A 27773-nucleotide genomic window follows, 5' to 3' on the forward strand; every position below is an offset into this window, starting at 1 on the left:
GAACAAGAATAGTACAATCATCTCATAAGATTCCCAGGGGCCAGGAGATAAACACAGTGAGATTATTTCTCCTCGTTTCCAATTTGATGTGTAAGGATGATTTACAGTGTTAGTAGGGAAACCAGATTTTCCCAGATTTGGAAATTCAGCCATTGGTACCTGATAACCATTATGTGCAGCATCATCTGTACTAGCCTCGTCTGTGCACAGTGTCACCCAACCTATCCATCTGCTGCACCATCTATTACAGTTTATCAACAAATCAGATACTTGACTGTCATGTTTCTATGCATAGCTCCAGCTGGTCTTGTTCTTAATAGGCATCTGAAAACACCTCTTCTCCTTAACACCCGTTAGTGATACGCACTCACTCTTGATCAGCTGTTGCAAGCACTTGGTACCATGCCATGCTTTGTAACTTGGTGAGACGGATGGGAGTTGGCTGTGCTACCTTTGTCTAACATTTCCTTATCCCTCTCTGCTTCATCATGCTATTGTGCTGTTGTAATACCAGCCAGCATCTTACCTGATATCTTCCACCACACAGTATCTGAATTCCAAGATTGCATTCTGAAAAAAGTTATCCTAGACTAAAAGTTTGCGAGCAGAACTGCCCAAAACAATACTTTCCATTGCTGCTTATGAAACGAACTGATATAGGTCTCTTTTGTTTCAAATTAAAAAAAATGATGCTATTTGTTTGCTAATTCATAGGCTGTATGCATCACAATGTGCTTTTTCAAGCACACATTGCTTGCATCCTATAGAATTTCTGTACAATATGGAAAATAGATGCTGTATCTGGGGAGGGTGATATGATGCTGTCTGCTCAGAAGGCAGGTTCAGTAGAGGGGTTTGCATAGCTTAATCTCATCCTGTAACAAAGTGGACAGCTGCAGGCCCTCTAGAATTTGAAAAACCTCTGTCTAATCCTGACTCCATGACCCAGGCTCAGGGTGACAAAGGCAAGTTTATAAGATAAAAGATGTTAAATAATCCACCTTCCAACCTCATACAAGAACAATCTGTTAATTTCTCTGTGCCTTGATAGAAAGGAGTTAATTGTCAAGCAGGGAAAAAAATTGAATCTTTTTGTAATTTTGAAACTGTGAAGTGGCCCTTATTGCATGTTCACTCATATGAGATAAAAATTATGCAATGTAGATATTTCTGCCCATCACTTCAGTATTAACACATTGTTATATTCATTACACAGAATTTTTCAGCATATTTTCACGAAAGGCAGGCATATATTTCCTTGTATTTGAGACAATCAACTAAAAGATTAATTTAGGAAAAATATTTGGTGAAACACTTCAGCGGTAAGCTTTGTAATATATACAAGTGGACACTCCTTTTAAGTACTCAAGACAACCTAGAATGGGTAGAATAGAACATAAAAAGAAATGCTCACTTGAAGAAAGATGAAGCTAATGAATTAAAGAGCCATGACTCGTGAAAGGAGAATAATTATGATGGCTCAAAAATGGGTTAATGTAGATTAAAAGGGCATTTTATTTGTAAGTGTAAGGTAATCTCATTAGTGCTGGGAGCACAGAAAGATCTATCACCTGCTTCCTAACAACATTCAGGATAACACAGTTCTTTTCAGACCGAGTCAAGAAATACCCATCAGCAAAACTGTGGCCAGAACAAATAAGAGACATAGGCTTTTTAATGTGTTAATTGTCTGCACTCTTGTTATTTGCCATTAGGTCTCTCAGTGTGTCCCTTTCAACGCACTTTTAGCACATGCATTATGCTAAACATATTAATACATACTAAATATTTATGTAAATCTGCATTAAGATCAAAGTGTTTTTCCGGACCTTTAAAACTCAGAAAACCTTTGGGAAGTTGGTCAGTCATATTTACTAGAATAAAAGGAGGCTTTTTCGTATGGCTTACTATCTGCCCTGTAGTCTAACTATTCTGTAGCCTTTGCTTCATATATTCAGTATTTTGTCTCTGAACATTTGTACCTGAAAATGTTGGCATTGATGTTATTCTCACCCTTTAAGACTGAATAATATTTTCTTTTTCTTTGTTGGTAACTGCCAACAATATCTATGACACTGCTCTTAGCAATCGGGAAATCTCTTGGCATTAGGAGATACAGTGCAAATACAAGCTGAGCACAACTTGAGCTGCAAAGAAACTCTGTAAGGAACTTTTGAGGATGTTGTGATAAAACCTGAAATTTAAGTTCCAGTGTTACCAGTAAGAAAATTATTTGATTTTCTGCAGGGTATGGTTCCCATATTGCCAATATACTTTTAACTTTACATGAACAAGCATTGATTTCTTAGATTTTTAATGTTAAGTGTGCTTTGGTACATCACTATTTATCTTAAATAAAAAACTTCAGATGTTAATTTATGTTCATTATGTTATGTTACTTTCATATAATGAAATAGTAATTTTTTTCTGGGCTTTGACTTTTTTTAATCTCCTGCTATTCTTTAAGATTTCTAAATCCTTCTGTGAAAAAAAAAATAATAACAATGTGTAAAAAAAAAAAAAAAAGACTGGACCTAGGTTTTCCTTTATACGTGTGAAGCAATAAGAGTTTTACTTGGCTAGAGGATGCACATAAAATCCTCACTTTGTGAATATCGTTGAGACATATATAGAGATTTGGTACTACCATTTGGCTCAATAACATAGAAAGATTGACAGGGCTGGACCCTAAATGGTGCTGATGATGAAATTTTGCTTAAGGGAGTTTTAAATTGTGAGATTTACTTTTTTTCTGCCTCCTCAGAGCATACATGACACAAACTAAGTTCCTCATATGATCACTTAAAATTACCTAGGTTCAACTAGTATCACAGCTTCCTAGCAAAGTGGCATGCCTTTTGCCCACCATGAACCATCTAATTTGTCTTTTGAGACAAAGAAAGGGAAGATGAAATAACTGTAACCCGTATTCTAAAGAAGTTGAAAGAAATGTAAACAACAAGAAGAAAGAACCAATTTACAGAGTTAACAAGCTGTAAGACAGATTAAGATACTTCTTTTGGCTCGTCTGTCTCTCCTGATCTGTTAGAACCCACTGTAAAACCACAGACAGAGATTTAAGAGAATCCTTTTGCCCGAAAGCTGATTCCTGCTGCACGCTGTAAGTTCCCATTGCACACTGACAAACTCCTCTTCTTTATTGAGAACTATCAAGTCTGGTCATGTAAAGTTGGTACCGGGCTGTTTTGCAGCCGATCTTGCATTTTTTTAACCCATTGTTTTTCTGTAACTCTTTATTATACAATAAACTGTATATATTTGTTGCATATATTTGTATAGTAAACTGTATGTATACTGTTTACTATGTTGTACATAACCGAGGCAGCAGAGGGAGCTCAAAGATTTTGGTCATCAGTGAGAGCACTAGAGAACCGGAGAGACAGGGAGAGAGACAGTGCCAAGAGCAACTACGACAATGGAGGACGTGGCTTGATGTACTCAGACTTCTTTAAAGCTAATAGGGTATATGCATACCCCATTATTCAGCCGGTAGTTTCAAATACCAGCGAGACTTCAAGCTACCACGTAGTGAGGAGGTTTTATTTTGCACTTGTTTCTTACTTAAGCTCTTTTGTTTACAGTTTGGAAAAAAAAGTATTTATCAAGAACATAAAAGTCCTTTTTGAGTCGATCTATGCATAAAGATTTAGAATAAATATTAAGGCAGAGGTACCTGAATTTTAAGGACTACAGTAAATAAAATTGGTAAAATAGCGACAACTGGTAAAATACTGAACTGCAGTGATTTGAGTTGTGTTCAACAATGCAGAAATTAATTTTGTAAAATAATGCAAGATGGTTTTGATTTTAATTTTAAGAGAGAATGATTTTAATGTTTTTCAGAAGATGTTCATCTTCAGTGTTTTGAAGAAGTAAGGTTAATAAAATACACAATTGAAAGTCCTATCTACACGAAAGCATTTTTTCTTCCATAAAGGAAAATTTGAGTCTCTGAGAGGTCAACAGCTCCTGACCATAAGCAAAAGTCTGTTTTGAACTGTACCGGTGAATACATTAGAAACGGAATACCAGCATCATGAAGGCAGCATTTGTCCTAAGGTCAAGGTTGTGCTGTCCAGTTGTTGAATACATATAATCGATAGAATGAAAACCCCCATGGTTCTGACCGTGTTTGGTATTTTCTATAACATACTACCTGGAACTATTTGTTACAGATCACGTTGTAGTCTCTCTCAACTGTTTTAATTGGCTTTCAAGGCAGCACAGAACAGAATGTAATTTCATTGTAAGGTAGAAGTATTGTACTAACTTGTACTGAAAGGAAACGTTTATAATTCTCTTTTTTTTTTTCTTGAGAGAGAAAATACACTTGAGATATGAATTCAGGCAACCTCTTGCAAATTCAGGACAATTTTTTTTAAGTGATATCAACTTCAGTTTTCCAAATACCCTTTTTATTGTGATCTAATTGCTGCATCTTTGCATTTTACTGACCCTGTGGTCTGTCCCCTGTTTTGCAGCAGATTGACCCATACAGGCATTAAAAAGAATCTGTGGAGAACTATTCTAATCATGTGGGCATTGCTTAATCCTCTGATCGAACCTGAATAAATCTCCTTAGATGCCATGTCAATCTGTTTGGGATTTGCAATTTGGCAAGGCACCCAAATACAAATTAAAGTAATTTTCTACCTGAAAAAAAATCATCTGCCTCTGTCAGTAACATCTACCACTGTGTTCCAAGGTGAGTAAAGATCAGGCAGCTGTGAATATTGCTTTGGAGAGAGGGGGCATAAATACTTGACTTTAAGAATTTATATTCTTGATTTCCTAACTACAGGTCCTTGGCTACATTCAAAGGTCTCATTTTTGCTCTTACTGGTAATTCAGAAGGACGGCTTTTGATTAGTATTATTCCTTTATCTTCTTTTTTTGTCTATACCGTTTGTTTTCAGTCTGTTTTCTGTCATTCCAAGTACGTATCCTGACCCCACATAGTTGGGATTTCAGAGTATTTACTGTATTTGGATCTTACAAACTCCCACAGTTTTTCCTTCATCTCTCTGTATTTTAATCCTCTCTGTCCCACAAATTACTATGTATCTCTTTTCTAAGGTGTTTATTTGCCTTTCTTCAAAATATGTGAGGCACTTGTATGGAGAAAGAATGCCCATGTCTTCTCTCACCAGATTTTAATGAATAAATCTGTGCTCCAAGTTATTAGTGTATATTTTCACTTGTTAAATAAGATTATCCAAGTTACTTTTGTCAAGCCACTGTTCAATATCTAGTTTTACTATCTTTAGACTTGATCTCTTTCTCCTTATTTCTGTAAAATCACCGGTCTTTTTGTACTCTATCTTCTGCCTTTCTTTAATAGACAAATTATATGTTTATGTACAAAAAGTGTGCAGTCCACTTATATTTACCCCTCTCTTAGAATTCATAGTGAAATCTTATATACCATATTACTTTTTTAGTTATTCTATTATCTCTGTGCAATAGCTGTATGGAATAAGGACTTTTTAAATACAGTATAAATCCCCATATGCACTGTGTATAATGAAATTATAAAATATTATTAACAAAGCAACTTAATGAATTGACATTTTTGAGGTTAGAAAGGTAGAACACTATAGAAACTAATACCTATCTAATTAAAAATAATGAGTTCATTACAACTGCCAAATAAAACTTACGGAGAAATGCCCTCTGCACCCCCATCCCCCCTCCCCGAACCCTGGGTTTTATTTTACTTGCATGATTGATGGTATAATGATGGATTTTCTGTTAGAAAAAATCAATTGCCAAATTAAATGTTCTCACTTTCTGTTCCCAGAAGTGGATTTCCTTCTTCCTTTAGTTCCAAGTGAAGAAAAGCCCTAGCTAGCTTTTGAGCTTATTGAACATATTTAACTTGAACTTTAGATATTGTTTGAGGTAAAATCTTACCATGGTTGTCTCTGCAATGGATCCAAAGCTGTTTATAAATATGTTGCATGTGACATTAACTGGAGGTCCTGCAAAAGAAAAAAAACACCAGTCCCTGTTCCAGAATCATTGCTTATTGAGTGACTGTAAAATATAAACCATTATGAAGCAGTGTTTATTGATTTAGGAGGAAATAATGTTACATTCACAACTCATTTAATACAAAATTAAATTGAATGGTTTCTAATAATTTTCCTTGTGATTTTTCTTAAAGGTACACTACTTGACTTGTTAGTTCTAGGAATAAAAAAAGAGAGAAAGTTCATTATAAACTTGCACAGATGACTCTGCAAATAAATCAACATCTCATTTGAAAGATATATTAAAAAAATATTTTTATGAGCATTTCAGTGAGCAATGTGTGTCACTTACAATAATTAGGGGAAAAAGTGACCTTTTTCACTCAAGGCAGCTGTTACCTTTAATGTTATCTGTCATCACTGGTAACAGAAATACATTATAGCTGCTCTTATCTCTGTTGCTTACAGGAACAAATGTGGATAAGAAAGAACGACTTAGATTCTATTCTCATTTCTCTTAAATGGTTAAGAATCCATTTAAACTGAATTTTCTGTTACCATGGGTCTTCAGTCAACTGTTCTGTCTTATCTTGCATTTGTGAAGCATCAGTAGTGGCAGAGCAGTCATTATGATAACTGAACAATGAATGGTGTCTTCATGGAAAAGGCTTTAACTTATTTCTCTAAAAGTGTCTGTAAAAATGGCATGTAAAGCATGCTAATTTCTCAATTTTCTCTTATCGGTCTGTGTACAGTGGAAACAAGATTTTTCTGTCACCCGCCTGCACCTTGATATTCTTATATCAATAATACAGTTCAGCATTGGAAATTTTGGTTTCTTTTTGCAGGTGTAAACAGTCACTAATAATGAAAGATCTATATCTGGAACTTAAGGACTGGTCTTACAAACCCTTATGTAATATTTCCTTTCTAGGGCTCCTGAAGAAGCTGCTTTACCACTGCTGGTTGTTTGCAGCTACCAAAATCTAATGTGACCAATGATATTAAATACTTGAAGAATCAGAATGTCCATTAAAAATTGTGCCAGCAGGACAGAACTTGGAACATCCAGCTTTCTTTCCTCAAGGCAATAATTGTTTTGACGTACTATATGGCAATTGCAACAAAAGATCACTAGGTCTACTTCAGTCATTATAATACACAAGACTACACCTATGGAGCAGAATTCTCAGGTAAGGAGGTATTATTCTGCAGCCACTTTGACACTATTTTCACTTTGATATTTGGTTAATTATTTAGAGCTGTTGAGCATATCCAATACTTCTTAGAATTCAGTAAAAGCTTGACATTGACAACTCCTGAAAAAGATCAAGGGAAAAACAAAAAGTAGGGGAGATGAACAAAGGCAGAGTCACTAAAAAGTGTCAGGGAGAAAATTGTACTTCCTGGCTATGTTAGATAATTTGATTGCAAGGCAGCTTTCTTTTCAAACATTTTCATGTTGTAGTACTTGTCATAATTTCAAATTTGTTATACTATCTTCTTTAGAATAGTACTATGCTTTAAAGTGTAAATTCATTATACCAACAAACATAGTCACTTTTATAAAGAAAAAACTCTAAATCACTACAATGCTGGTGCTTCATTTCAAAAGCAACATTACAGAAATATAGTTAACAGCTAGTTAAAAAAAGCATAAAAGGAGAAGCAAAAAGCAGCTTGCAAATAGTTTAGAGATTACTTAAAGATTCTGTGCTAAGAGTAAAAATTGACTTCCCAAAACATTGTCAAAAAGCACAAATGAAGCTGTTAAAACTGGAAGTCATATTCAAACACAGGACCTCAGGCAAACAGAACACAGATTAAAGAGAAAGAGAAAAAAAGAGAGCTGAAACTCACTAGAAACAGAAAAGCTAACAATGATAACTATCTGCAATCCTGCTACGATCTGGAAGGTGACATCAAAAGAAGATGATTAAGATATAAAAGTATCCATGAAAGTGAAGAAGGTCAGAGCAGAAAAACTAAATGGAGTCTTTGTAACCGCAGCTGTCTCCAGTTGCTAGCCGTGTCACATACTGGAGCCATTCTGATGAAAGATTTGTATAAGGACTATAGAAGACGTTTCAGACTAAGTGAACAGGAATAAACTGACAGGCTGAGGCAATATCAAGCCAGACATTATAAAAATTTTTGCAAAATTGTGGAAATATGAATCACTGTGAGTCAGCTATCACCTGTGTCAGTCAGTGGAAATGTGTACTATGTCCAGCTAGTATAACTTGAACTAAAAAAGAAAAACAGACTTCAGGTATGATGGTGGATAACATTGACAATTATCCCTGTAAGCCTTACGTGTTCCACCCAAACTGGTAGAAATGATGAGAACTATTACAATTAAGAGATATGGATTAATACTATTTTTGCTGAAATAACATCTCTCAGATCTACTGAAGCTCTCTGAAAAAGCTGATAAGCATGTGGACAAAGGTAATCTAATTAACTTAAATTTAAATTGTAATTGTAATATTTAATTACATTAATTAAATATTTTATTTGGAGTTTCAAAAACTTTTCAACATGACATTTTGTCAAAGGCTTTGTAAGGATATTAGTCTTGATGAGGTGAGAGACAGTCCTCTTATAGACTTTTTGCTTTCAAGTTATTTAATGTTAGCTAATGGCTATTTAATAGCCATTTTTCAAATTGCAAGGTGACTGCTGGTGAGTTCCCTCATGGATCTGCATTGAATCTTTGCAGTTCAGTATTAATGACCTAGAAAAGAAGATACAGCAATATAATTTTGCCTCTGGTATAAGATTATTTAGGATTGTTGTATATAAAGCTGACTGCAAGGAGGTAGGTGCAGAAAAATCACAAAATACTGAGCTCTTAAGCAATAAAATATCTGAAATTCAGTCTCAGTCAAATGCCAAATAATCCTACTGATGGGCTCCAAATTATTGATTTCCACGCAGGCAAGAGAGACTAGATTAATTATGGATGGTTCTCTGGAAGCATGTTCTGTAATTAATAAATATAGGAGAATGTGAAGAAATACGTTTAAAAAATGGACAATCATACAAGTAGGCCATGAACTTCCATCTTGAACACTTAAAAATTTCTCTCCTGTCACCTCACAAGGATATATCAGGGAGAAAAGAGATGTCAAGAAGTCAATCAAGGATCACAAATTCTATGAAATGCTGCCACACAAAAACACCTTACGTAGAACAGGACTCTTCACAGTGGAAAAGGCATACGGTAGGGAGTGATATACAAATATATAGATCTGTAAAAATTAAAAGGAAGAAATCCTTTTCCTCTATTTCCCAATATGTCACATGGTAATAAAATCAGTAAAATAGTCACCAAATTCAAAGCAAACAAAAATTTATACTTCTCACTATTACAAAACATGAAGATTTTATTGCCATAAAACACTGGAAAGGACAAAAGTATAAAGAAATTCCAGAAGTGATCAGAAGAACATATTTATCTAAATTATTTTTTTTCAGTTAAGTCCTGGCTGAAGAAGTTCCTAAACTAATGATTGTTGAACACTGTTTGGTAATACCAGGGCAAGAATCACTTTATGCTGTCCTATGTAAATCCCCAAATTCCCACCTGACTAGGTTGTTATCAGTGGTGCAATTTGGGCTGTACCTCTTCCGTATCAGGTTAATTCTGAACATCTTGAGGCCATGACAATTTTCATACATGGATTACATAATTGTGTCCAAATTTGAAAGACAGTTAAGTATTTCCCATATCTGCAGGAACAGATACAGTCTGGGAGGTGGAACAACTAAGAGAAGCACCTTGCTATAGTTTTCAGGTACTGGAAATAAGAATGTTTTGAAACTAGAACAAAGATTTTACAAGAGTTCTTATTTTCTGTTTTATTCCATAGCTAAATAAATACCAACAGTCTTCTCTACTATTTCTGTTGAACAAGAACAGATATGCAGAATTCCTTGTCCAAATGCAGAGCACTCAGACAAAATATGTGTTATTGACCAAGATTAATTATGACTAAAAGATGGTAGTTAAAAATCTTGTCTACACAGGAATTTTATTGGAAAAACAAATGATTTAAAATGATTGTGTGAGTTCTGTTATTAGTATTTGCTCTGTTTCTTTAAAACTGTTGTCAGAGTAAAAAATAAAAAAGGCTTTAAGCCCCAGTGCTTGTTCTAAGACTAATAAAACTAACCAGAAAGTGGAAAAGTCACTTAAGGAGATACTTATTCTTAGTGATAGATCTGAATCATTCTGAGCAGATTTGTTCAAACTGCATAGCTGTCTAGAAGATTTAGAATGTGCACTTTTTGAAAAAGAACAATGTCAAATTAGGTTTTGTCTCTTTAAATTTCAATAGTTACAAAACAAGGCTCTAAGTCTTCTGAATTATACTTTCAAGAAGTACTGTGTTGAATTTGTTAATCTCTAAACCATCTGCCTATTCTCCAGTGTAGCTCCATCAGAAAATTGTGATTACATGGTGTCCATGACAAACTCCAAAATCCAATCCCCAAATCAATTGCTATGCTGTAAGCTCCTAATTTTTAAAAACTCGTTTTTAGGACTTCAGGAGACTCAGAGAAGAAAGAAGAAAAAAAGCAATGCTTAGACTTTGCCGGAGGTCTTATTTTGCCCAACAGAGCTTTACCTTAGGTTGAACCTGCAGTTTGCAAGCTAAAAAGTATACTGTGGCAACAAGTCATGGTAACTTTAATAAGGAGCAAAAATAATTTAAGAGATACCATTCATATAATAAAGTCATTTTAGAAATACAGTGTTTTGCATTACTTTACAAATATTGTTTGATACATTAACCTTTCACGAAGTCAGTAGCTAGAACATTCTTCAAGGTAGTTCTGGCAAGGAAAATCCAAAGAACTTGTTCTGTATGGTCATCGGGGATATTGATCGCTGTTGTAAATCTTTAAGCGATGTGTTTGAATTTCCAGTGCATGTTTATAATTTTTCTGAGAAATATCAGCACCACTAACTTATAAAAGCAAAGCATTTCCAGCTACAGTAAATCCTGGGTAATAAGTTTATATATACACCACCAACTGTTTGTCTTACTGGTGAGGAAATAATTTGACAAACTACTTGGTCCTTATGAATCAGTCTGGACAAATTCTGGCAAAACCAGCAAATAGCAATGGCTTTAGAGTCATAATCACTTAAGTTCTGGGACTTGGAGATGTCAAAAATTTATAAAAGTTAGTGCTGAATAAGAATTAAGATGGAAAGGCTGTGACAGATGACTTAGAGGAGGAAGGCCTGTCTGATTGAAGGACAATTTTTGTATTAAACATGGAGTAAAACTTGCTTTATAGTGAAATGTTAGAGTTAACAGGATCTCTTGGACTAAAGAAGATAGACATAGGAGGAGGCATCTAAGGCAAAGTAAGAATAATATCATTTTTTATCACAATAGGTTTATTCTTTAAAAAATATTTATATTCTGGAGAATTTAAAGACTAATAACTTGATTTAAGGATTTAGAAATAGAGTTAAATGTAGTTCCACTATATTATTTGAACACTTTGCATTCTGAAAAAGAATAGTCAAATTTGCCTAAACTTTTCAGACTGCAAAAGTTGGAATGGGTGGTATTTCTCTGTATAATAGTTTGTATATTTGTATAATAATATAGTTTGTGTAATCCTTCATTAAATACTCTACTCTAGTATGCCTGAGTCTGGATAATATGTTTTGCACTAAGACCCTCAGAAGATGTAATCATTGCTTTTGCAAACTTTGGACTTACAATCTTCTTTGAATCTCTTCTGTGGTAAATGCAAAAAAGGCACACTCCAAGAGACAATTCCAGGTATTGAGAACCTGAAGTTTCAACGGAGAACTAAGAACAGGGAAGGGAACAAGAGGAAGGATGGTCCCTTTTGCCGCTTGAAAGCACAACTGGGGCACAGGAGCAAGGAATCTAATTTGGTGGTAGATTTGGTAACTAAGGTAAGCTCTCTTGAGTTTGAGACCGATGGTCATATCATTAACACACTCTTACTTTTAGTTAGGATCAGGCAGGTATGAGGATTTGGCCTCTCTTTCACAGAATTCACTTTCTGGATTGCTTCAGGCTATGGTAGTCCAAGGTGAGAATTTGAATCAATTGAAACAAGCATTTTAGAAAAGAAAAAAACCCTATTAGACAATTCAAATCTAGTGACAAGCTAAATTTTCAAAAGGTCTGCATTTGGGTGGCTGTGAAAGTGACAGGAATAGATTATATTGTTACGGAAAACAACTGCCTTAGCAAAGAAAGGCAAAAGAAGGCACTTTTTTTTCAGTGTACTTCTTTGTTTTCATATTTGTTCCAGAAACTGTGTTTGTGTGAGAAGAAATGCTGAAATCCTGAAAGTTTAGGTTTGAAATTACCTTTGAAATTTGGTCTGATCCTTGCATCGTAGCCTGACATCCTACCCATTAGCTTATCCAGGAAATCAGATGGCGACATTGGCATGCTACGAGATCTTGCACTGTCTGTTTCCTTTGTGGCTACCAAGCTAACAGCAAGGAAAAACAAACAAACAAAAAAGAACAAAACATTTTGTTAGAGATTTTGTTAGGGAAACTAATTTTACACAGTCATCACTTAGTTTATTCTTCTATGGACAGGAAAATAGGAAAGCTAAGATTACCTTTCAAGCTAGTTTATGCCTCAAAAAATAATAGTAGCAATAAAATAGAAACAGTAAGTTCTTTTTATACCTGTTCTTTTATATGCAAATTTTATTTTGCTAAGCTGCATAATTGTAGGTTTCTGTTACCTCTTCCTCAGGACTTCTGGAGATTAATAACACTTCCAGTCAACAGTAATCAATCTATTATCACAGAGTTAAACTATGTTATCTACACAAATGGCTGTGCATGTGGAATGTCATAATTTGGGGTCTACTCTAAGATTGGTCTGTTTAACTGGGTGCATTGTAATTGAAGCCTAGATCAGAAAAAAAATAGTGGGGTTCTTTCATAGAATATTACTACTACCACCACCAATTTTTGTTCAGCCAATGTTTTATGTTGATATTTAAACATAATACAACACATCAAACAATCTCTTGGCAAATGGTATCCTTTAACATTGTCTTAGAGGTGCGTTTTCTGTTAAAAACAAAGGTGACTGCTGAAGTGGTAAAAAACCACCAACTTACTGAAAGAACTATCTTAGGGCAAAATTTTCATCTCAGGGCCACATGACAAATGTCATCTCCTATAGCCTCCTCTCTATACGCATGCAGAACTCCCACTGACATTCTGAAGTGTGCTCTGCACATGCCAAGAGAGAAGAGTATCGGCACTGCAATCAGGCATGTGGACCTCTTACTCAAGTCCTGGCCAACACACTGAAAAAACAACGCAGTCAGTAAATATATACATATATAAGTAAAATTATGAGTAACATTGTGATACAACAGTACAACTAAAACCATTGGTGGCTTTTGGAGTCAAAAATGATAAAAAAGTTTTTCCTGTTTGTGCTGACTTCTAGTCAAAAATCTATTGCAGAAGGATGTGAATCTCTTTTACTTACCCACTTCATTGTCTCCTGTTAATGCCAATTCACTCTTTTAGAAGTGCTTAAATACAGAATCATAGAAGAGTTTGGGTTGGAAGGGACCTTTAAAAGTCATCTAGTCTAACCCCCTGCAGTTAGCAGGGACATATTTAACTAGATCAGGTTGCTCAGAGCCCTTTGTTTAGAAGTAAACACAGGAAATAATGTAAAACCCTTAGGAATTTTCTAACTCATAAAAAACCTAGGCTGAACTTTGCGTTTTAACAATGAATAGAGTTCTAAAACGGAAAAATTCCATACAAGTATGTGTGTATGCAGGTGTCATAGTAAGTGCAGACTGGGAATGTAATTTTTTTCCTCCCAAGATTGTGTTACTCAGGACTCAGGAGAAGTTAGTTTTATGGCAGCTTTCATTTAGAAGGTCTACTAAAAAAATCTGTCTTTAAATTTGAAATTTTGATTTAATATCTTAAATATTTTTTTCATAGTAAGTGTTGAGTGTTAATTTTGAGTGTTACAAATTTGGACATGCGCAGAATATGAACATTGAAACCTCTAGAATGCTGTGCTTTACTCATATTTTAATTAAACCCAGCAATTAAGTTTAATTAAATACAATTTTAATTGTAATAGTAACTGAAATCAGTTAAAATTTAATCCTTCTGTTTATTTGCTTATCTAGTGTTTATTCCATTCTATGTGTAAGTTGATTTGCATATTGCTAGATTGTTCGTAAATTTCTAAATTGTTGGGTATTTCTAAATAGTTCTAAATACTTTGGTATCTCTTTCAGTAAAAATGTTTCTTTAGTCTCCTTCAGTAGCTAATCTAGTTCTTTATTTCTTCCTGTAGCTGCAGAAAGTATTTCCTTTTCTGAGAAAATAAGTACTTAACATATTCTTGTTCTATATCAATTTGAAATTATCCTATTGGCCTCTGATATCACCTTCATTATTAATCATTCTGAATGTATCTGATTCATCACACTATTGCAACCTGTAGTCATTTACATTTCTATAAAACTTTCTATATGTAGTTACAAAGCAAATAAAATATGAGAGTCCAATTACATTTTGCTGGATTTTATCTATTTGCAGGGCAGAAGAATAAAGTTACTGTGTATATACGTACATATATATATATATATAAAAAACCCTTAGATTTCTTTCTTATGCTTTTCTATTAGAAAGTTACATTTTTATTCTATAGGGTATATAGAATTCCTACACTGTGCAATTGATACATGTTCTATATTTTTATTCTGGATATTAATAAATTCTCCAGAACACAAATATAGAAAGGCCCACTGTTATCTTCAATATCAATCACTTTCTCTGAATGGAGAATGTTTATTTGTCCTTTTTTTCACTTCTCTGAACTTTTTCTAAATCTTTCTTTGTTGTATTCATAGTTGTTGCTTTTAAAGGCTGCCATGGAATAGAGTACTTTGAAATTAAGGTAACTAATGCTGAACAGGAAAAATAGTAATTGTTGTGACTAGGGATTTTCTTAAAGTGGCATTTACCTTTCTGTATGATAGCATCATCAATATTTTCTTTCATTAGTCAGTTAAAATTCTCAGAATATCTTGAATAATTTTATTGCCTGCTTCCGAAAACAATATATTTAGCATAATTAATACATTCTGTATAAGCAAGTTTTATTTTAGAAATCAGATGTAATTTGTAACTAAATATTTCTTCCAGGAATGTTTTCCCTTTTTCTCAGCTTGGTGTGTTACTGAATAAATGCTGGTTGAACATTGCAGAATTCTGCCTTTTCAAATTACCTTTAATCAAAAACATGTATTTCAAGAATACTGTTGGACAAATATATGGTCATCTATCTGAGCAGACTTGCGGAATAGTCTTCAAGTTAAAAAGGAGCAAGACTTGGTAATATAGTAAAACCTGAGTAATGCAGTGGATTTTAGGAAGGCCTACCTGGCAAAGTATGGGTTTTCCGTTTACAAGTTAACATAAAAACTAATTCTGCATGGTAAGAATTCTTCAGTTTTATTGTACATCACCTCTGACAAATAAGCCTCTGGCTAAGTGGTTAGGGAAAGTTACACTCCTTTCATGAAGTATGAATGTAGCTCCTTTTAGTGTTAATGCACATAACTTCCTTCTTCATACTTAACTATTGCATAATTCCAGGAATGGCTTTGTGCATCTCTAGAGGGAATTTACTCTGACCTGTTGCATTTTTTTTCAAAATAATTTGTGCATATATTTTCTAACAGGCAAAACTACAAGAATGTAATACCAGTAAAACTTTTATACTGTGGTGCATTCAGAAGTAAGCTGCAACAGACTTGCGGTTAAAGTCATCATGCAACTTTAAATTACCGAGAATGAAAGCTGTACAGTTTTGTTCACAGGCAGAGGCCACAAAGGGTTCCTGTCGCTGAATTCTTTTACTGGAGAGACATTATAACCTCCTAGTCATCTGGCCTCCTTGTATTTTACCAGGAAAAGTTACCAGCAAGAATGCTAGCCCTGGTAGTGATTCTGTGTTTTTCCTGTGAGCTCTTGGTAAATATTGCTAACAGTTGCAAGGATTTAAAACATCTTCAAATTTCAGACTTAAAGCAGTACTTTACTTCACTTTCCCGAATGGGTCTTGAACATCTTTACAATGTCAATTAAGCCTTGTCAAACAATTAGAAAGAAATTTGTAAACTAAAGTAGTGGACAAAAATAATGAAAAAAATGCAAAATGTTGTTAAACAATTTAAAAAAATAATTTGTGACTGGCTGAATTTACACCATCAAAATTTAGGGTAAGAATTTTTGTTCCAAATAAACTGTTATACGAAACCACGCATGAACAGAAAATTATAATCACCAGAACTATAATTACTCTTGTCTTTGGTCTATTCTGTTTGCTAAATCAACATTTACCTAAAATCTGAGGAGAGATCAGTTTTGCATCATGCCTTGAAGACTGTCAAATTGGAATTTCATGGACTGTTAGGGGAAAACATCATCAATCACAGGTCTGTGACAGTGTATGACCTACTAAAAGTCATATTTAAGTCAGAAACAGTTAGGTCAAGCTGAGGACGTTTACAGGGGGATATAAATCTTGAAGCAGCCTGGCACAGCCAAGATGCAGTTTCACTATATCAGCACCCCCATCCTAAATTCTAGACAAAAAGCAACTTTAGGGAGTTGTAGTAAGAATGGTGTTCAGCGCTGCCATCTGTGATCTGGAAAGAAAATACAAGATCATTGATGGTTTAAAACTAGGAATTGCAAAATTTGACAAAGGTGTAAATACTGATGAGGGCAAGAAAATAACCCAACTTCTCAAGTTCAGTCCATTTAAGTAGAACAGTATAAAACAGGCAGAGAAAGGATATTAAGAGATGTATGAATGGGGAATGTGGGCAGAGTTGGAGAAATCAGTGAGTCTGAAAAAGGAATAAGAATTCATGTTGAACAACTCAGCACCGTTGTGGTAAATTTCACACCGCACTGCTGTGTTATCCATCGGTGTGGAAAGAGTGAAAGAGCGAGTAGGAGCATGAAGGTCACTTATTCTATATGATATTAATGGAGACCAGTTCTGGGACATTGCATCAAATTCCATGTCCAAGTTTTAAAAGGACATTAAAGCATTAGGAAAGGTACTGAACAAAGCCACTAAACCATGATCTGAGATTTAGAGAAATTTCCTTACAGCAGAAACTTTTAAGAGCTCAATCTGCTTAGTTTATCAAAAGGAAAACTGAAAAATAACATGATTGAAGTGTGTAAATACCTCAAAGGGGCAGAAAATGCTGGACACATCTAAGAACAGCAGAAGAAAAATCAGTGAGAGGCAGACAAATTCAAATGGGAATTCATGCACATGGTTTTAATAATAAAGGTAACTTAACGGAAAATCAAACTGTACCAGCCAAGACAGTACAGCTTTCTGGAAGAAACAATTTAGCAAAATATAAGGTATTGTGTTTCATATATGGGTAGCTTGGTGAAAAGAAATGCCCTACGATATATAGAAAAGCAGACTAAATTCAGACTAGACATTACAAATCTCATGCAGAAATCTTCAGACTACCAAAAGATACATTATGGACTTGAAGAGGTTAAGGAAGGGAAGGAATGGGCATAGTCCAAGGTGGAAAATGATGTATTCTCAGGAGCCTTCTATGCTGGGGTGGGGTTGCAGGCTTGCAGGTGCCTAGACCGTAACCTGTAATCTAGGTTGCAGGTTACACGTGGTAATGTTGGCACATTTTGCTAAATTCCTATCACAGTTTGTTATTTGACTTGCCAAGCAGTTGTATGAGCATCAGCCCCCTGCACAGTATGGAATTAAGCTCCAGAATGCGAACTGCACTTGAGCTGCCCATAAACTACAGGCATCTTAAAAGTCAGAGATTGACCACTACTAGGAAAAAATGAGCTAATGTTCTATCTCAGACATGCACCTGCAAAGAGTAAAGAATTTTAAGTTAAATGATAACATTGTCATGAAAGCAAATGGATGTGAAGAGGGCAGGAATAAATTTAGATCATAAATTAAAAAGCTTTCAACCATTGAAACACTTCAGTCTGGGACTAGTTTAGCACTTTGAATAGAAATAAAAAGGCCCTGTGTGTGTTTCAAGATGGAGGTAGATAAAGATATTAGGATGCTGCAGCATGTATCACTGTGATTGCAGATTGCAGGTGGTGGGACTCGGTTTTTTTCTAACCCCTCTGCTGAGCATATGTTTACATTATTATTGATCCTTCTCTGCTTTTAAAATAATTACTACTACAGAACTCTGAAAAATATAGTTAACATAGCTGTGCAGCCAGAGCATCAACATCTACAGAATTTAAACAGGAGATCTCATCTAGCAGCTGGCAATTTAGCTAGCAAGAGAAAGCACAGGTCATGAATCTGTGTTCCTGAAATATCTATTTAGGCATGTTTGTGAGAGAAAACCTTACTCTTTTCCCTTCCTCCAAAAGAAAATGATTGAGAAAAACAAAGGGAATTTCACAATCTCCACAAATGTTTACTTCTCTAAAATATTTGAAGCTACAAAAATCAGATTACTTTCCCACGTTTTTTGGAGAACCACTTTATTCCTACTCATAAGATGCCTCCTTTCTGTCTACCCAAACTTCTGCACAAATAAAAGTAAGGAACTTTACAACTGAAAGTGCTTTATATATTCTTTATTTTAAAAGGTGTATTTTCGAAAGGAATTTCAATCATACTGCCTTTAAGACTTCTGTATCATTTGTGTGCTACAGAAAGTACTGTTTTTTACCGATTTCTGATCTCATTTTCACCTTCAAGATGGGTTCTTAAAAATCACTTTAAGTGTGTTGTTTCAGCCTTAGTACCTATTTATTTAAAAAAACTGAAGAAAAGAAGTAGCAGGTTACTGTCAGCATTTGTATAAGAAAGGTTGTAGCCCTCTAGAAGAGCTTAGTAAGAATACTGTAGACAAAAGGTGGAGGAAGAAATTACATCTTACACCATTCGCTGACTCTTCCCAGGTTGTTGCTGCAACAGGTGGATGATAGAGTTAAATGATGATAGAATATAAGATGATAGAAGAAAGTACGGTGTGCTGTCATGACACCTACCACTGGAAACTTCCCAGAGAGAAGTTTCAAAGTCCAGGTTAGAGCACTCCCATAAATTATCCAAGTTATCCCAGAATCTCACTAACTTACTTCCAAATAGAATTGATGGTATGTTCATTTGCTTCCTTCTGTAGTTAAACTACCTACATATTTTATCTTGAAAATCTTGTATTAACACCAAGTCACTGTTGTATTTGTCTTGCTCATTTTCTTATCTGATCATCAATTATTTCTTTCATGTCAAATACAATCCATCTTAGCCATTCAGAGAGGCAGAAGTTTTGTACTCATCTTACTACAGAGTAATTTGTATTTCATCACACTACAGAGGTGTTACATGATGCTTTGTATGCATTATGATGGTCCAATAGCTCTTTCACTTCGTTACTCAGTTTATTCTCTGAGACAGCAAGTGTGGCCAAACCCCTAGAGCAATTGGATCTTGTATTTGTGGTCCATTCTCTCCAGCTGATATTTGAATGTTTTTAATGCACTTTACATTAAAAAGCTTTGCAGCAAAGCACAAGGAAATTAATTACACACTCATAAGGAAAGCAAAAACTGCAGCAAGCCAATATGCACTCAGTTGCATCTCACAAGCAGCAATACACAAAACCATTTCAGAAAATTAATCTGAATTGGTACTTGTTCACTGGTTAACCAATAATGGTTAAGTGAATTAATCTCATGACTACTTCCCTTGATTTTGTAGCTGTAATGGTGATAGAATTAATCAATTTTAAAACAAAAGTTATTCAGTATAACCATTTAATTGACAAGGTCTGTGAAAATGAAATGATCCTCAAATAAGTGGTGTCTAATAATTGCATTTTGAAAATTGTGGCAGTAAGATTTTATGGTATGAAGACAGTGTTTAAACTGTCTTCTGTGAAATATAGATCTCTTGATGTGTTTGGTACAATTAATGGGAAAAATGAACATCATGTTTGAAGAGGTCAGAAGCATAGGATTTTTTTGTAAAGGGAGCATCTCTAATTATCTGATCTGCTAATTAAAGTAGGAAAAGAACTAAAAAGATCAGAGTTTATAGTATGTAGAATTTGCACAAGTTATTCCAAGAGTGAATGTAAACCTGACAAAAATACCTTTTTGACAGAAGAATATTCCAGAATGTGACAGTTTAAAACAAAAAAACAACAAATGTTAAAAAGAATGACCACCAAAGACCTCAAGCCCATTCAAATGAAAGTGTTTTCTATGTTTGAACAAAAATAAATCCTGTTCTTTCCGAAAGACAAAAACAGCTTTTAATTTTAGAGGGGGGAAAAAAAGTCAATGTAAGGCATAAACATTACTAACTAATTTGATTTTTGTGGATAAAGCTGTTTCCTAAAGTTTTTCCAAATTTTTTCACAGTTTGTCATTAAAATGCATTTGTTCAGTCGAGTAACATGACATAGATGTTGTTCTGAGGTGTGATCTGTTTAAACTGCCTACCTGAGATAGCTGTGTCAGAAGAGAGATGCAATTCTCTGTCTTTTATTTCAATTTCAATTAAGTATTTTAACTTTTGAAAGCCTTGCAGAGGAGGCGAATATTGTGGACTGGGAGCTCAAAAGGGGGGACAAATATGTTTAAAGGAAATATTTTTTAAAATTGCAATAAAAGTTTAAGGTGATTTCTTCAGTCTTAAAGAAATTATTTTTCTTTAATTAAGAAAATTAAAAACCTTCACAGAAAACAGAAGATAAATAAACTTCTTTTATTGGAGGCCATTTATCAGCGGTATTGATTCACAAAAAGTCAGGGACGCTCTGAAAAGCCAGGAGCTGTGTCAGAGGGTCCCAGCTGCATGGATCCAGTCCTGAAAGTGACATACAGCATCGGCTGTCACTGCTGTCCCACTCTAGCTCACACAGAAAGAGTTTCTTCTGAGGAGCAGAACAAGACTAAAAATTCAACTCCTTCTCCAAATTATTTTTTGGAAGACTCAACCTCTTTACATTATCTACATCGTGAACCCAGGGTAACTGAACTCCTAATTTAGATGCCTGAATTAGGTAACATCACCTTTTTCTACAGTTCAAGGTTAATGCAAGGAGATAATTTCCTTCCAACTCCTTTCTATTCCAGCATGAAAATAATTCTACTTGAGCTTTATTGGTGAATAAATTAATTTCCTTCTGAGGGACCAAAAAAAAAAAAAAAAAAAAAAAGTGAGTTTCCAATGGTGAAAGCATAGTAGAAGATTTTAATTCCTAATGCAATGAAAATGCAAATTTTCATATCCTGCAATGTTTTAGAAAATAATTTTATCAAATCAAAGAGAATCACAGAACTCAACACATGTGCCAGAGAAGCATAGTATCACCAAGATTTTAAAGAGGTATTTTCTAAGAAAAATCCTCAGGAGAATTTTAAATCTGTTCTGTGACAGGCTAGATTTTCTACTGCTTTTTCACAGTTTTAGATTCTTCTAGTTTCCCTTTTATCCTCTTATTTTGAATAAGTTCAAATGGTTAGATTAATTTTTTGATATCATGCTACAGAGATAAGTAGAGTTACATCAGGACACATTTTCAGCCAAAGTAATAATTTTTATGTTCAACAAACAATAAGTTTCAAAGTGAAGATAATTAATCATCCGTTCTTTCTTATTTCAGTAGTTAGAAATGAAAACTACATGAAAAATATATGTGATTACATTTCAATGCAACTATTAAAAATGTCTTTTCCTTCAAATTTGGGAAAATTTCATTTTTCTGTTTCAGTGACTGAAGTAACATTGCATTTTAGTGTTTTTTGTAGGTTAGGCAATGTTTACAAGCCTTTTGTTATTATGTTCCTAATACCTTTATGGTGTCATATTTGTGTCCTTAATATCAGTTGAGAATTCCTCCAGCTCTACAGTTTTCCTCCAGACTGTTTTGTCATGGAAATAAAATGGTATAATGTTTATAGCTTATTTACTTTATGTATTATAGTTTAAAAATGCTTTAGATTGCTGTGGAGTGTTTCAGCTTGTCTTAACAGAGAGAAAATATAGAAAATAATGGGGTTTTAAGTCTTCTGATTAAGTCATTCTGACCTGATCACCATTCTACAGGTCAAAGGGCTTTATAGTCTTGATGAGGCTAAATTTGTATATACTTGTTTTTGTTTGTAACTCTCTACATATATATAAGCACAATACTATCCTCCCTTTGGAGAAAAAAAAATATCTCTTAGGGTAAAGGAAGAAAAATAATTTGTTGACATTCTTCATAATCTTATAGACATTGCTTTCTAGCTTAAGACATGGATTCAATAAACTACAGGTTGTGCCTCTAATTTTGCTTTCTTATTTAAGACAAGTTTATTGTTGCCAATTTCGGTCATGCAGCATGTGAATTTTCTTAAGTCCTTTTATGAATTATGACTCTAACCTGAATATTTGTTCATTCTTTCCCCAGAAGTACCTACTTCGTTAGTAGTCTTTTGTACACCTTATTTTTATAAATGTTCTAAACTCAGGTTTTAGTTTCTTGCTGTTTCTTAATTTATTCAACCTACATTTTTGGGGAAAAAGCTGACTCAAACAGCTATACAAGGAGCAGAGAATGTTTCAAATATTCAAATTCTGACAAATCTCTTGCTATTCCAAAGACCTACTGCATGGGTTAAGTTTTTGACAACTTTAATTTTTAATTAAAGATAGTTAGATCTTCCCAAAATACAATTGTTTTGTTTGTGGGTTTGTTTGGTTTTGGTTTTTTTCAGACAGATAACATTTGGCTAAAATGAACAGAATATCTTTGAAAATAAACTGTAAATCACTAATTTATAGTAGTCTGAACTTGCATTACTATCTCACTATAAAGACTAATTTGTGTACTAATTGAATAATGGAGAAAAGTTACTGGAGTAATGGATAGATTGCAAAATGACTAAGTAAAATAATTTCAGAATTATCTTTTATACCACTAGATATCCTCCTATAAAAGCATGTCAGTGTTGAACAACTGCATTTATTTTTGTGATTAATGAATGATTCCTCTAACTAACTGAACTTGTGTGGGAACTGGCTGGTGTCTTTCACCACCATAATGAATAGTAATTCAACTGATGTCAGTGAGGCAACACTAGATTGAAAGGAGAATTAATTAAAATGAGACTTTTGCCTGGCTAAAAACTGTAAAATATTGTTTCCCAAGGCAAACTCTTCCCCAATCTAGAAGGCACCTGTGAATACTGAAAACAGAATTCTAGAGATTATAGCTGCTTGACTGATCCTGTGTTTTGAACACATCCCAAAACGTCCTTTAAATTGTAGAGCTGCATATTACCAAGTTTTCTAGTTCTAATTCACTGCCTAGGTTTTTTACTATCGTTGTGGTATTGCCCCATTACTTTCCTTTGCATCCTCTAGGTTGCTATACTCTCACTCAATATAAACAGGAACAATGTCCACTGAAGTGTGCATCTGTAGAAAAGAGATATTTATCATAATCATAATTAATGACCTTTTAGAATGTCATGTCTTCTATTCCTCCTTTGCCTTGTTTTGCTTTAAAAGTTCACTTCTATGAGTTGAAAACCATAAGTGAAACTGAAAATTTGGATTCTTTGACATGTTTCTTCTCAAACAATTCTTTTACTATTCATAAAAATCTTCACAGAAAAACTTACAATAGAATGAAATGGTTGGGGTTTATCAAAACTAAATAAAAATTTGATTTTGAATTAAAACCACAGGGTTTGTGAAGACTGAAGCACAATTCAATTAAACACTGTTCCATTTGCCTTAGGAAAACTCTGCCTGTATCAGTACAACAGTGTTGTCCTGTATCTTCAAGCAAATGTGTCAGATGGCTGTTTAGAAGATGAAATTTTTCTCCAAAATAAATTTGGTAAGATATAAATTCAGTTAGAGAAAAGATGAATATGTCCTGAAGAGTCATTCACCTTAAAATAAAGTATTTCAACAAGCAGGACTACTGCCCAGACAAGTCAAAATTTATCAGTAAATAGAACTCAGTGTTATATAAAGTTCTTTCCCAAAACACTTTTCATGAAATGGTTTATTTTGATTAGTCAACTAATTATAGTGTAGACACTGTATCACTATTGATTACGAATTTTCAATTAAGACAAAATAGTTCTGGTTGAAAAAATACTGATTTCTTGAGATAGATTTTTGTATATTTTATATCTGTTTCAATGTTGTTTTAATGAAATACTGGCAGGCTTGCATGGAATATTGTCCAGGGTCCTTTCTATTCTGCTGGCCACAATCAGTTTTCTAATGCCAATAGGAACTGAAGGTGGGGTCTTGGGTTCTGGTTTTCAAAAAATTCTCTGAACATCTCCCCCACAGAATTGACAGAGATTTTTTTCCTATTTTCTGCAACTTAAATGTCCTTTTATGCATTGAAAAACAATCAAATCTTTTTCAGAGCTTTGAAATTTTCTGTGAGGCAGGAATGGTGATGTTCAACCAGCTGTGTTAATTTACATGAGATAAATGGGTTAGGTAATTTTCACCTTTTTATTAATTCTACCTAGAATCAACACTATAATAATTCAGTATAAGACTTTCTTTAAGGAACAACAGTGTTGACCTTCAGGGTGATGATGAGAGTGGCAGAATTCATGCCACATAATGACAGAACCCCATTTTTCTAATGCATGCACTGAAGCATATTCCTTACTGAATAAGTCAGAGAAAATAATGTGAAGATTAAAAAACAGTGCTGCTAGCCTTTCATGTTTCCACCAAAATTATCCTGGTCCACTACACATGCACACATTCTCTTTCACACACAGAAAGTGATGTTTAAACTTGCCGTCAAATACATGCTTTGTCTTTGCTATAGTACTGCTTGTGCCACATATCCAGCTCCCCTTAATTATCATCTGAGTCTTCTAAGCTTTGTATAAACAAATGGAAATATGCTGGGTGAAGGAAAGTCCATGACCAAATTTGTTCCAGTCTTTATTATGTGCAAGACACTTCATGTCCTGAAGGAGTCATCACTGTTAAAATGGAGGAAGAGGGCCATTTTGTTAACAATTACTTAGAGAATCTGAACAAGTGCATTTGTGCTCACATTTTGATTACAGATGAAAATTTGAGTACTCTTACATCCAAAGATCTGTGTACGGGAACAACAAAAATAGTTAAAGACATAGATATGTTCTTAGAGTTCATTTGCATAGTGTTAGAATTTTGGGATAAGTTTTGGAGGTAAAATTTAATATATATATATATGGAGAAACTGGTTGCAAATAGCTCTTTTAATTCTAGTACTCTATTGTACTTTTTGTAATCATGTATTAATGTCTCAGGTGGATGCATTTCATATTAATTTTGTGCAGTAAAAAATTGCAGTACCATGTTCAAAATAATTGAGTATCCAATCTTCAGTCTGCAAGAACTGAAGGAAAAGAGAAGATAGTTTATTTTACTTTAACTCTTGCAAATTAAGATTTAAAGCAACTGATAAATCTTGCAAACTCTGATAAATCTTCTTCCTTTTTTTACCCCCCAAAAAAGAAACTTTACATAAAATGTTCTTTCTGATAGGTAAAGCAATGAAAAAATACACTATGATTTCAAAAAAAGTCTTTTATGGGATGTAGTCCAGATGTGATGTTGAAATGTGCCTACTTTGATTTTAGTTCTAATACTGAGTCAGAGGTAATCGATCTGACCCAATAGCATCAGAGAAAACATCACTCAGGATGTGCATCCCTTCATGGATGTGTTACATAGGTGCTTAGGCAGAGAATTAACATTTACCTTAGAATACTGTATTTCACAGGATTAACATTTACCTTAGAATACTGTATTTGGTCACAATTTATCTGTGTGAAGTCAGTGCTTTATTCATGATTGATTTAAAAATTTGTATTTTTCCCTTCAAAAAATTAAAAGTTTTACCCTACTTTTGCAGCAAGTTACCACTTTGTGACATTTATTTTATTTATCTAGTAGGGCACCCTTAGCCCGCAGATATGTTGCTCACAAAACTGGAAGTTTAGTTGGTCCCTGCAGATGAATATGTCTTAGCCTACATATGCTCAGAGCGTGGACGCCCCTGTGCATTACTGAATCTAACAGATGACAGTGCAGTTTTGAAAGCTTTATGAAATTAAAAGCCTTAGTAGGACAAAAACTCAGGATCTTTTTATTAATCGAGTTTCACTATATGCCAGAACATTATAAACCAAATTTTCACAATAAAATCCCTAAGCTCTGAGGTCACCCACTAAGATGTATAGCAATAATAATTTTAAAAAAAAGTCCTTCTGAGGAACGCTGCTGGTATAACTGTATTTACTAGGGATTTCTGCTGAGTAGTTAGTTGTGAAATTAAAGTTAAAGTTAATTGTTTTTTACAAATTTGTATAATTTTTACCAGCCAATTTTATAGAAAGCCATCTTGGAAATTATATATTCTGGTACTTGTGGATCCTCAGAGATGCTCTTTAGGATTACATTAGGCACATATTTTATCTTTCAAAATTCTGAAAGGGAGAAAAATGTATGTTACAAGAAACTTTAGATAAATTATAGACATAGTGGAGTTTTATGTAAACTGTACATAGTATGTGAAGCCTTGGGCAATGGTGAGATAGGTAGCATATTCCAGCATTATTTGTTTTTATATCAAGGGTATTTTTATATATCTTTTATATCAAAGATGGAATGCAACAAAGGGCAAAATATTAGGGCAATAGGTTATGTAGTTATGACTGCAGCTTGAATTTTAAACAGGAAGAGGAAAAAAGTTAGTTTGCTTTTTTAAATGTCATAGCTGTACTAATTTTGCTTATGATACCCTTCTTAAACTAGTTTTAGCTGTAAGAATCACATACAGGTTAACAACAATTAACTCAACCTCACAGGTTGAGATAATTTAGTACTCCTGTGTTTGCTTTATTGTTTCACTGAAACGGTCTCCAGGCAATCTGCTGGCTTTTCCTATAGTTATCGATTTGTATTAGACAGTTTTCCCACTACTTGCGCAGCTCTGCTATTTCAACAGCCCCATCGGTGACCACATGATTATCTCAGGCCAGAGGCTTCTTGAACGTTTCTACATTTTCTATGGTCTCAAACTATTTCCCTTGGAAACTGCATTTCGCTAATGTTTCATGTGACCAAATAGAAACCTCAGTAATCACAATATTGAAGAGGACTGATCTTCCTTAGGGAATTTCCTACCTGGAAATAGCCCTGACTCTCCCTGCTGTCCCTGCTCATTTTGTACATTTGTGGTAGGGCTAGAGGAATAACAGGGTGGTATGTGCTATAGGAAAATCATATAAGAACTGTTTGTTATGTAGAAAGTCGACTGCGATTTACACCAAGTATTATTACCCTGTTTGCTGTTGAATAATGTTGGAGCAATTTATTAGAGAGCTGACTGGAAGAGTAATAACAAAATGCATTCTTTTATATTTTTATAACCACATGCGGTCTCTTTTTGTACTTTATTCCTTCATTCTTTCTTTTTATTCTCACTACTTAGCATTTGTAGTGACACAGCATCTAAAGACATCAGTCAGGAAGGATCATATTGCTTTAGAAGCCATAAAAAATAATGGATTATAGTTTGCACTAGAAAAAAAGTACATTCTCAAAGATTATCTCCTTTTCTCTTTACTGTGCAGACTGTTCTGCTTCCTGATGCTTTTCTCATTCTTCTGCTTTGGTCCTGCAT

General features: G+C 34.2%; 1 protein-coding gene across 2 annotated transcripts in view; it reads right to left on the reverse strand.

Moving 5' to 3' along the window:
* Positions 1-27773, reverse strand: part of GLRA3 (glycine receptor alpha 3) — a gene marked incomplete at both ends in the record, with an annotated part of 88164 nt that overhangs the window by 54894 nt on the left and 5497 nt on the right. Inside the window, 2 exons of one of the 2 annotated variants that reach the window (XM_081999286.1) lie at positions 5935-6002; positions 12367-12494. In XM_081999286.1, coding sequence (XP_081855412.1) covers positions 5935-6002; positions 12367-12494 — 196 coding nt within the window. Of the gene's footprint in view, positions 1-5934; positions 6003-12366; positions 12495-27773 lie in introns of those variants that run through there. The other variant, XM_081999287.1, reaches the window with a different exon arrangement.

The sequence above is a fragment of the Phaethon aethereus genome (genome assembly GCF_964289735.1).
Source record: "Phaethon aethereus genome assembly, chromosome: 4".
NCBI lineage: Eukaryota > Metazoa > Chordata > Aves > Phaethontiformes > Phaethontidae > Phaethon > Phaethon aethereus.